At 43.1% G+C, this 12,241-nt stretch overlaps 1 protein-coding gene across 1 annotated transcript; it reads right to left on the bottom strand.

Annotated features, from left to right (window-relative positions):
* Positions 1-10,530: 10,530 nt before the first annotated feature.
* Positions 10,531-11,853, bottom strand: LOC138253846 (actin-like protein 7B). The gene has a single exon (XM_069205803.1). The coding sequence runs from the start codon at positions 11,851-11,853 to the stop codon at positions 10,531-10,533; it is 1,323 nt and encodes a 440-aa protein (XP_069061904.1).
* Positions 11,854-12,241: the final 388 nt, after the last annotated feature.

Here is a 12,241-nt window from a genome sequence, read left to right as displayed (position 1 = left end):
CACAAAGTCTGGGGAAATTGCCCTGAACTATGTGGGGGTACCTTGGCTAGTGCCAGGGTTCCCTCACACTTAGTAAATTTGCACCTAACCTTCACTAAGTGAGGGTTAGACATATAGGTGACTTATAAGTTACTTAAGTGCAGTGTAAAATGACTGTGAAATAACGTGGATGTTATTTCGCTCAGGCTGCAGTGGCAGTCCTGTGTAAGAATTGTCTGAGCTCCCTATGGGTGGCAAAAGAAATGCTGCAGCCCATAGGGATCTCCTAGAACCCCAATACCCTGGGTACCTAGGTACCATATACTAGGGAATTATAAGGGTGTTCCAGTGTGCCAATCAGAATTGGTAAAAATGGTCACTAGCCCGCAGTGACAATTTTAAAAGCAGGGAGAGCATAAGCATTGAGGTTCTGGTTAGCAGACCCTCAGTGACACAGTTAGGCACCACATAGGGAACACATTCAGGCCACAAACTATGAGCACTGGGGTCCTGGCTAGCAGGGTCCCAGTGAGACAGTAAAAACACCCTGACATATACTCACTAACAGCCAAAAAGTGGGGGGGTAACAAGGCTAGAAAGATGCTACCTTCCTACAGTGACCTAGCCAAGCCCTCATTGATCCAAACTTTCTGACTAAACGCCCTCCACTGACCAGCTTGATTGTTCAGGTCCCAACCGGTAAGGTCTATCCAACCTCTTTTCCATTCAGTCCCCCAAATAGGGAATCCAACATATTTTATGGTTTTGAGAAAAGAATGTTCTCATCACCTACACTGGCCCGTAGCTATATCAATGCAGTTTGTTGATTGGGCAGGTTAACACGTGCATTGTGGAACATGGCCAGCAAGATCTTCCTGGCAGTCCCAGAGAATCTCAGACCCTCACTGGCTCCGATAGTACATGATGGCCAGGTTGCAGAAAAATTCTTACTTCAGACAGACCTGACTATCACTGACTGCAGTGGCATAACTACAGGTATAAACATGCTCAGAGGCCACCCCCTAAGGTCAACCAAGTACTCTGGAGACATGCAAGCATCCTTAATGGATATGCCTCTTAGTGAGTGCAGAAGCTTTGAATTTTTCTAGCGTTGAATCAGCCTTTTCATCAAAGACACACTACGATCCATGGTGTTATTTAGGTCAGTAAAGCAATTTGCCCACCTGTTCAGGAGGTTACTCCAAAGAGCTGGCTTACAGGTAACATCAGCCCTATCCATGTGTTGCACAGCAGCCAGCTCAGTTCTTTCAAGGCTGTGGATGCTGCACCAACAGAAATCATACAGGCCAGAGAGACTGTACTCTTCCTGTTTATTCTCCCCTGCTGCAATAGATAAAAAGCAGCTTTAGTTTGCCCTTAACAATTTATGCCAGGCCAATAGGTTACATAGTTCCAATATTTAATTTCTGCCTGGAGATCCATCATGCCAGACAGATAGATCTTACAGATTGTTCAACAGAATTTCACCTTAACATTCATTTCTTTCCCACACCCTCTTTCTTTCACACCACAACAAATTTCAGAGGAGCAGTGTGCAATGAGGTCAAGCTTTAAATCACCAAGGGTGCAATTGAATGCGTACCAGATTCAGAACAAAAAGGTGCTAGTTGCGCTACTTCCTCGTTCAGAAGAAGGATGGGCAACTCTGACCTGTTCTGGACCTTCAGCTGTTGAAAGCGCTTTTGCAGAAAGACAACTTAAAAATGCTCATGCTGGCTCAGATCCTTTTGGAGCTGGAGCTAGGAGAATAGATGGCATCCTTGGACTTACAGGAATAAAGGACAGTATTTCTATATATCAGTCCTGCATTCCCAAAGACATTACCTGCTGTTCAAAGTGCGCTGAGACCATTTTCCAATCACGAGTCTCCCCTTCTCCCCTTATCTTGGCCCCTCAGAGGATCACGAAAGTGATGGTGGTGGTCGCTGCTGATCTTCAGAGTTTGGGAGTGCACATATTCCAGCTAGGCCAACAATTGGCTGCTAAAGGTGGGCTGAATGCCCTTGTACAAAAGTCTACCTATGAGGGCCACTAGGAGAGATTTGGTGCCCAAAATACCAGCCACTTACTGATATTTGTTTGTTTGTTTTTTGTTTCATGAGCTCAGTGAGGTCTTGCAGTAGGTACCGTGAAAGGTTAAGTGTCAGCCCTTTTGGCTTGTTTGTATTTACTAGACCAACCATCCATTTCTAAGTCACCTGTTGTGATGCATTCTATTAAATGTTTGGCTTTTGATGTCTCATTGGGACCGGAGTCTGGGCTTGATATTTTTTATTTGTATGCCCTTTGAGCTGCTGCACAACTTCTTCTTAGCACTCAACTTAGAAAGCAGGTTTCTGTATTGCAATCAAGCCACCTGAGTGAACTGCTGGTGATGGTACAACCACCCTATACCACCTTTCTACTCAAGTTGAAACTAAGAACACAGATGGCTTCCTTCCCAAAGTAATGACACCCTTCTGCATTTGCCAAACAATTATTCTGCCAGCATTCTTTGCTCCACCTCACCCCTCAAAGAAAGAGGAGATACCTCATTCCTTTTAGAGTGTTAAATTTTTACCCTGAATGCAGGAAAGACGATTAGGTATATGATCAGCTCTTCGTCTGGTTTTCAGGTGCAAAGAAAGGTAAAGCAGCCGAAAGAGCACAGTGTCAATGTGGGAAGTCCTCTATTTTAAGATCTGCTATGCAGTGGCCTAGAAACATCCCTCAGAAGATCTAAGAGCCCATTCCACCAAGGCAGCTACAATGGGGCTGCTGCAAGGAGTACCTGTTCTGGACATCTACAGGGCTGCAATGTCCATGTTCACAAACCACTACTGCTTTGACAGTCAGCTCCTCTGGGAGGATCAATTCACCCACTTGGTTCTCCAGGACTTTTTGCTCTGAATCCACCCGCTAAACCCTCCAACTAAGGGAGGTCATGCTAAAGCATCTGTTCTGAAGGTGAGGAACCTGCAGTTAGAAGTATCCATCAGAAGAGCAAGTTACTTACCTTCCCTAATACTCTTTCTGGTCGATACTCCACTCTGCCACTTCTGGGGTAGTAGGAAGTCATCGGAGAGCCACACTATGCCACCTTTCAGTGCACAGGGCACTGCTAAGAAACATCAAAAATTCTCTGGGTCCATTCTGGTGCCTAAGGATATTCTAGAGGTGGGGAACCTGCATTCAAACAGAGTATCGGCCAGAAAGCCTGTTACCGAAGGTCAGTAATTTGAATTTTCCCATCTTTTGTCAGTATGCTAGGGCCCTATTGTGAGGAGATGATTTGGGTGCCATTGGTTTTCTGCTGTCTAGAAATGGGAAGAGCGTCTTCAGGAAGTTTAAAGTTACATTGATTTGTTTATTTTAAGACAAATACTTAAAAATACACAATCATGTCATAAAAACAGCAAATTAAGAAAAGTTTAGAATATGAAAGCAACAATACATACAAATGTAATACAATAGTATTTTCCTACTTATGATAGTAAGTAATCAATGTGTAACAGTTCTAAAGCTCAGGAATTCTTTGTTATCAGGAAAGACTGAGGTTGAATGACGTGTTTAATCTATCATTTCACTTAAACTCACCCTAAAAAATGCACCGTGTAACTCTATATGTAAATGAACCTAATAATAACCATAGGGCCAGATATAAGAAGCCCCTAGAGCGTACTTGTGCCACATTTCCTTTTTTTTTTTACGCAAATGTGGCGTTAAGGTGGCATTTCCCCCGCACCATATTTACAAAGTGGCGCAATGCATGCATTCCACCAGTTTGTAACCCCTTGCACCACATTATGTCTGCTCCAAGCATAAGGTATAAAAGGGTGGCGTTCCGGTGCTTGGAGGCCCGAAAAATGGCACAGTGAAATTTAACAGAATTCACTGCACCATTTTTGCTGTAATGTTTAACACCTGCTCAGAGATGGCATTAAAATGATGCACCCATTTAAATCAATCAACCATTTCTACCCTGCACTACCCAGCAAAAGCCTTGGAAAAGATGATCATCAAATGCCTAGCTGACTGCCTAAACGACCACCACTTACTCAACACCACTCAGTCCAGATTCAGGGCTATCCACAGCATGGAAACTGCCCTCATTGCCCCAACAGTTACAACAGTTGAAATCCAAATGTTTTTTGACAGAGCGACACCCCCACTGTCAATTTTCTGAACTTCTCCACAGCCTCTGGCACTGTCTCCTTCCCCATCCTCATTCAACTACTACAAAAAGCTCCTTCCTGACAGCCCACACCCAGTTGGTCAGCCAGGTCCTTTTCTGCTCAGGCGTCCTCAACCTCACTTGCAGAGTTCCACAAGGTTCATCGCTCAGCCCACTCTGTTCAGTGCATACATGAACCCTCTTGCCAGCATCATCTTTGCCCTTGAAATCAACGTCTTATTCTATACCAATTGACACCAAGCTCACACTATTGGTGTCTGACAAATCACCAATAACCCAGACCAATTTCTCTGCCTCCATAACTGAATTTACCGGATGGCAGAAAACCAATTGACTCAAGCTCAACAGCGATAAGATGGAAGGGGAGACCTTCGGCAAAAAAACCTAGCCATGGGACTCCACCTGGTGGCAGGTGGAACTCGGACTCACCTTCCTCATGACAACCCAGGCCAAAAACCTCAGAACAATAATAATCGACAACCAACTTCATGAATGACCATGTGAATACTGTTTCCACCTCTTACTTCTACACACTTCCGATGCTATGGAAGATCTTTATGTGGCTCCCCACCCTCACCTAAAGAACAGTCACCCAAGCTATCATCATCAGCTACCTTGGCTACGGCAATGACCTCTATACTGGAATCAAATGTCTTCAGTCCATACAGAACTCTGCAGCCAGGCTTACCCTCAACATCCCACCCTGCACTCACATTACTCAAAAAGCTCCACTGGCTCCTTATCCACAAACAAGCACTCTTCAAACACCTCATGCACACATTCAAAGCCCTACACAAGATTGGCTCCATATGCCTCAACAACTGCATCAACTTTTGCAAACCAACCAGACAACCCCGCTCAGCTGGACTCCTACTCACACACATGCCCAGCATATTCAGAACCAGAACCAGTGGTTGTGCTTTCTGCTAACTTGGCCTCAAAGCCGGATGTCAGAGCCGTCTCCTCAGTTCCTAAATTTGGAAAGAAACTGAAGACTCAGCTCTTCACGTAGGGCAGGCCCTGGCTTAGTAAAGACTGCTCTGGCTTTCAGCATCAGGATACCACACCAGGTGAATTGCACCCTTTACAAATACTCACAATAAAATTCACAAACGTTTATGCTGCATGTTCGAGTGCAGATCTTCACATGCATATTCTGCATAAGCTCTGAAAGTGCACACATTCCTAAACTGAGAACAGAAACCTGATCTCTTGGGAAGCAACAGTAACTGAAGCGTGAACAAGAAGTTAAAGAGCAAGAGTTTCTGTCTACCAGACCCAGTAGTCCTTATTTCCTCCAACCTAATGGTAAAATGGTCAGAAAGGGCCTCAAAAAGGCCATCTTACTAAGTTTCCCACCCTCTTTGAACTTCCTTTTACCCCTTTAAAAGGTGCAACAATAAATGTTGGAAAGAATTACTTGCTGGTTGTTAGAAATGACAATTTTTCATCGTATTCCCCCAATTGATTGCCTTCTTTTACTGATGTGTTTGTTGCCCATAGAACCCTGCACACTTTACTCTTTATAACCAAAGGTAAAGGTATTGTGCTCTCATCTCTAAATGTTAGAATTGGCACATGCCTAATTGACACACTTCATTTACTTGTATACTCCTAGTTAATGGTATGAGTACCCAGGGCCTTTAATTAAACTCTAGTAGTGGGCTACAGCACTCATTTTGCCACCCACTAAAGTAGCACTATAAAACTTGTCTCTAGGCCTGCCTCTGCAGGCTCGTAGTGCAGTTTAAATGGCCATTTCGACCTGACAAAATAAACCTTTTCCCAGGCCTAAACCTTCCTTTTTAATAAATGTCATCCCTAAGGTAGGCCCTAAATGCCCATAGGGCAGAGTGCTTGATATGTAAAAACTAGGGCATGTATATTACATGTTTTACATGCCTTGACAGTAAAAAAATCTCCAAAGTCAATTTCCACTGTGCCAAGGCCAGACCTCCCATAGAAAACACTGGGTTATATTATAACAACTTACAATGCTTGATTTCAGTTTGGGAGTAGCAATAAACCTGGTTTCAATGACTCATTTTAATAGTCATTTAAAAAAACAACTTAATTGTCAAGTTGGATTTTATATTATTATTTTACAAATTGCACTTTTAAAGTTGCCATTTCTCTGCCAAATGCAGAAGGGTGTTTCTGCCAGTATCCAGTGTCCCCTGACTGTTTAATGGCTCCCTTGAGGTGAGATGTGGATTGCTCTTAGACACAGGGCTTGAGTGTGAGAAGTGTTTCTCCTCCTTGAGCAGGATGGCCTGGGGGCTGTGCTGAGCCCTGTCCTGGGCTTCAAAGTATGCCTACCCTGTCACTGACAGACGTAGCTCACACCTAGATGTGGCTCTATTTGGTTTGCTAGCCAGCTTGGCTCCAAACCCAGAGGAGGGGAGGCTGTCCCAAAACTGGCTCATAGTAACCGCGAGGGAGGGCTTGCCCATTTCCATAGCAACACCTATAGGTGGGCCCAGGAAGCTCTGACCAGAGGAGGAAGTGTTCTGCCATGTTGATTTTACGGAAAGAGGGGTACTGTGGGATAGCATACAGTACAAGACACACAAAGTACTGCAAAAAGTGGCTAAGGTCACCCCAGGGAACCTTTAGTCCATTGGTTTGGGAGTGGCCAGGAGTTGCCCCCACAACAGGCTAGCACAGGGCATAAAGGTGGTATCCCCAGAACCCTCCTCCGAGCCTCTCTCTACCTGTGAAGATGAGAAAAAGGTCTACCCTTGTATCTGAAGACCTTTAAGAAAGACTGTACTTGCTTGCGTAGAACCCAGGTCCCCAAATGTGACTCCAATGTGCAGTTGGCTGACCTGTTTCAGTTACAGGGACTTACCAACCTTCCACAGGTCTTTCACTGCAAGTGCTTAGCTGGCCAGTTTTAGCCTCACCTGCCCTGGACCTTACTGCTGGCCTCTGTTGGAGTGAGTTCTAATCCCCAAATGACACCCTTTGAACCAGGCCCTTGGATTGGTGTTAGAGTGTACTCCTCATATCTAAACCTAAAATCTGGGACTTATAAATGTTTCTGCAAATTTCTGCACTGAGAACTGGCGTGGGACCAGGGTCTATCTGCAACCAGAACTGCCTCTGGTGCATTGCCACTGAGATTGGCTTTGCTTCAGCTCCTGCTATGTTCTTCTCTGCAGCAACAAATCCACTTCAATGGGACCTCCTGAAAGCAGAATTCAGCCTTGTGAAACCCTCTTAGGCTATAGCCCGCAGCCTTGCTCCCCTGAGGAAATTGATGCTCCAGAAAATCATCTAAGTCCGAAGGTAGTAATCTTCAGCAGCCCAGGAATGGAGCAGCACCCCACCCACGACGACAGCCTTCTTGGCGTGAAATCTTGACTATTTCCACCCTGAGCTTTTCCCGCTTTGTTGACAACTTCATTGAGGCTTTATCCAATGGCTCCCGATTGTCGACGACCCATCTTCAGATCCAGCCTGCTGCCTTGCCCAGCTGAATTGTCAGAATTTCTTCGAAGACCAACGATAACTTTTGGACAAGGACCAACCTGGTATTTATACCTGACCCGCACTCCATTGCGCTCAGCCTGAATTTGTGACTTGACCCTGTCTTGTGCTACCAGATCACCAGGGTTGTACTTTTTTGGCACTTTTTTTTAAATATTCAAACCGGTACTACTTATTGGGGTTTGTTGTTTTGATGTCATGTTATTCACTGTAACATTCTCTGTTTTTCTAAATTGGTCTGGGATTTTTGTTGCACTGTGTTCACTGTATTAGTGTTTCGGTGCTACATAAATACTATACACGTGGCCTCTAAGTTAAGTCTGACTACTTTGCACCAAGCTTCAAGAGGGTAAGCATAGGTTTAAGCAGTGACCTTAACAGTGGCAGCTGGTAATATTTAAAAGTGGTGGAGGGTAAAAGTTTGGTATGACGTTTATGTAGCAAGCAAATTGAGCAAGCTTAATGGATAAATGTGTAGTCTGTGGGAGCCATCCTCCAGAGAAAATACATTTAAAAGATTTGCAAATGGTGCATTTAAAGCAAATAAATGTAGCGAGAAAGCAATGTTTATAAATCACTGGCAACGTATAGTCTTGAAATAGACACTTGAGAAACTGCCACATATTTTACTGCATTAATTTGTACTGTAATGTACAAGTTGTACAGCGCCAACTTCAGGCCCTTTTAAAAGTGTGTGCTTGCCCAGTGTCTTGCACTGCATATGGCTTCAACTTTGGAAGAAAATGCTCTAACCAGGCTCTGAGGTGCTGGCTACAATCAGTCATCTAGAAATATGTGCAGACAGGTCTTTAAGTGGGATGAAAAAAATGGGGGCTCTCTCAAAAGGGAACATGTAAAATAAATTCTGTGATTCCCATAGTGTGCCACCCAACCTGTATTTTGGCTTCTATCTCAGGTGTTATTACATCCAGACATATAACAAAACAACTGACATACACCTAAAACTTGCCCGGACTACTGGCTCTGTTAATGGTTGTTAGCTGTTTAAGATAAATGAATTAAATATTATTGAGGCCCATAGAAAGAATATTGGCCTTCAGTAATGATTGCTTTATGTTAGATATGTATGCCCTTTTTCTATGCACATCTCGTCCATCTGCACATCTTTAACCTTATCTCTTTTCTCTTCAGCACCCTCTTTTTCACTCTCCCCTGAATGCACTTCCTTGCATCTTCCTCACTTCACCACCCCCAAACATACACTGCACTGACTCACATTAAAGCATTTCTTTTTAATTTTACTTTTGCCTTGTAAATATTTTGACATGTGTGCCCTCTTCACACACATTAACACATAATTTAAATTGCAATTGGAATACACGACCACTGTTCTGTGTGCTCTGCAGACAGTCCAACCCACTGAAAGGCACTTTGCTTTGCCAGCTTCAGCCTCAGCGCCAGAGCTCTCAAACTCCTCCATTAATAACTGACATGACTCAAACCATGCAGTGTACAAGAGTAATAAGATGTACAAAAAGTACAGAAACACAAAATGATGAAATAGCTAACACTCTTGGGGAATGCAAGATTAGGTAAAATGTGAAAAAAGAGGAACTAAATTGCTAATTTGTATTGCTTTAAAGTGTTTAATATTGATTGTTTGTAAATCAATCCATGTTTTTGGCATTACTGTTAAGGGAATTAAGATAGGGCTTGTTTAGAGCATGTAACATGCATTTTTCTATAAGCACATATTTCTCCCTTTACGCTTGACTCAGATATTTGGATCAACTTTACATATTTTATTCCACTTACCATTACTGAGGGCAAGGCGCCAAATCATACGTGCTTGCATCCTGTCCTACCGCGTGATGAATGAGTGGGATCTATGCCTGTGAATGACGGACTGAGGCATCGGACAGGGATGCAGACTCCGATGCCTGAAACCGTGATGCTGACATCGTCACTGGCCTATGGTGGGTACCACCATAGACTACAATGGCAATGAAGGATTGTACAAAGGTAAGCCTTGCCTCATGCGTCACATTGCAGAAAGTTAATTTACTGCTTGACTTTCGTCTCCTGCTTCAGATCGATGCGGGCAGGCAATCTGGGACAGACAGTCCAGATTTAAATACATCTATTTGTTTAGAGCTTCGATTGATATCGCTAAATAAATAAATCTATTTAATATTTTTTTAGGTAAATGTGTAGGAATTTTAGAGAGGTGCAGCCCCAGAGCCCTAATGGAGAAACCGCCCCTGGACTTTAGTGGTTCACTCTGACATGGATTGTAGTTATCATTTAAGGTGGATTCTCACCCCCACTCAACTAACACCTCAATTTGTTACACTGGCAGATTTGCAATTGGCAGGGAAGGATCTAGGGAAGAGGACTTGCCCTCCAGAGTGTTCATTTGTGGTGTCTCTTAGTTCAGATGTGGGCGTGTGAAGTGCCACATATCATTATACATCAGGATGTAGGTCCAAAAGTAATGTACGTCAGCATTCTGCACAAAATTTCACAAATGGGTGCCATGATTCATTTGACATGTATGTTTCCCTATGAACAAAAGCAAATGCCCTTTGGGAATCGGCAAATTAGTTTTTTTGCGTGATTCACAGTCAAAACGATGCAAACATTCTTTCGCAAGTTAGTAATGGATAATAAAAAAAAATCTGTTAAACCTATGTGAAAATACTATCTTGCAGTGTATTTCAACATACAAAGAAGTTGTAAAATGACCACACTTTTAAAGAACAGATCTTTAAGAGCTTTATTTGCTGCTTTCACATATGTAAATAGCCTTGGTCACGTCAGCTTTGCTGGTAAAAAAATTGATTTGTGACTGAAAAATGAACGGTTGATGTAAATGAGCAGCTGATTTTTTTTCTGTTCACTCTTTAGAAACATTTTCTGTAGATGACTGAAGGTCCCCTCTCATCATATTCTTTCTTATACACCCACAGCTGCTGAAAAGATTTGAGCGATGCCAAGATGGATCCACCTGTCCACACTGAAAATCTCCGGTCTGGAGAAAAGGAAATAAGTGGTTTCTCATCGGGGCAGGCATGATTCATTTCTCGTTGGAACCGCTCTGGGAAGCCTTCCATTGTAGTGCAGCCTCCACACAACAGAATGCTATTCATCATGTTCTTTTTAAGGGTAGCATCACATTTGTTGAGACTGTTCACAGTCAAAGTGTGCAGTCCAGGCTGACTTAATCCAATGAGTGAGGGTTTGAAAAGCATCTCAGAACAGAGGAATCTTTGCTTGCCAAGTGTGATGCGTTGCCCATCCGGAAGTTCATAATCCACCATGTACTCACTGACTGGCAAACCCATTTCATAGTCAAGCTCTGAGGACACATAGCAGCACTTATTTTTCATTTCTTCAATGAGGTGGAGATGTTCTTCCTTGAAGTTGTTTCCAGACTCATTCAGTAGCTTCATCAGGTATCTTGTGACATCATCACCAGCATAATCCACCCTGCCAGTGATGTGTGGCAGAGTGTATCCCTCGTAGATAGGAACAGCATGGGAGACACCATGACCACATTCAACAACTAGGCCAGATGTCTTACCGTAGGAATACATAGACAGTCGGGATTGATAGGCTATATGCATCGCTGGAGTGCAGAATGTCTCAAACATCATCTCTGCATACTTCTCTCTGTTTGTGGTAGGGCTAAGTGGAGGGTCAGACACCATGACAGCATGCTCATCGGTGGGCAGCTTCAGTTCTGCGCGGAAAATATATTCCCAGATATCCTGCACAATATCCCAGTCTACCACAATGCCGTGTTTTAAGGGATTAACTGGTTTTAGTGGTATTTTAGCCTCCTTAAGTTCCTGTCCAATATAGTTCTCTTTACGGTTGTCCCCAGTTTTAGCTGTTTTCTGGAAATGCTTTCCGACAGTAGAAGAAATCACACATGAAGGTCTTGGTTCTCCAGCATATCCAGCTTTACAATAACCTGTTCCTAAATCCAGGATTATTGCTCTGGTTTCTTTTACTATCTTATGCTCTGTCTTGGGTTGTGCAGAAATATTTGCACTATTATCTTTAGTCTTTGCATCATCTTTAACCGGGAGATTCTTGCTCGTATGTTCTTGCTGTTGAGTTGATGAGTGTATATGCATCAAGTCTGCAGGTCTTTTTGCAGGCCCTTGATTGGAGGAGACAGTAGGTTTTGGAGTAAGCCTCCTTGTTCGTTTTGCTGACATGATGGTTTGTTGTTGTTATTGATCTTTTCTTTAGGCTTCTGTAGTAAGAGATGTGTCTGGAGGTCAGGAAATGTATGTTAGTTTTTAAAGTTATTGAGACAGTGGGTTCAAAGGTACACAACAGGATTGGCAAATCGAATATTTCTTCAAGGGTTATGTCATCTGTGAACTGTCCACTTTCCTGAGAAAATACAAATCCACTTAATTAATGTGATGCAACATTTGGATAGATCCATTATTTTAACTCTTTTTAAATCAGACACATTGAATTATAACACATTTGTTGATAAATTACAGTCTCATCTATCAGGAATGGCCTGCGCCTATTTTACTGAAGAGGTATTAATAATCGAAATCAAGGAGTGCAAATTAGGAACGTCCAGCTCAC

The sequence above is a fragment of the Pleurodeles waltl genome, chromosome 1_2, assembly GCF_031143425.1.
Source record: "Pleurodeles waltl isolate 20211129_DDA chromosome 1_2, aPleWal1.hap1.20221129, whole genome shotgun sequence".
Lineage (NCBI taxonomy): Eukaryota > Metazoa > Chordata > Amphibia > Caudata > Salamandridae > Pleurodeles > Pleurodeles waltl.
The sequence above is the reverse complement of the archived record's forward strand: the minus strand, read 5'-3'. Positions and strand labels throughout refer to the sequence as shown.

Excerpts from the sequence above, each read along its gene's own strand:
- LOC138253846 (XM_069205803.1), bottom strand. The coding sequence starts at position 11,853 with ATGTCAGCAAAACGAACAAGGAGGCTTACTCCAAAACCTACTGTCTCC.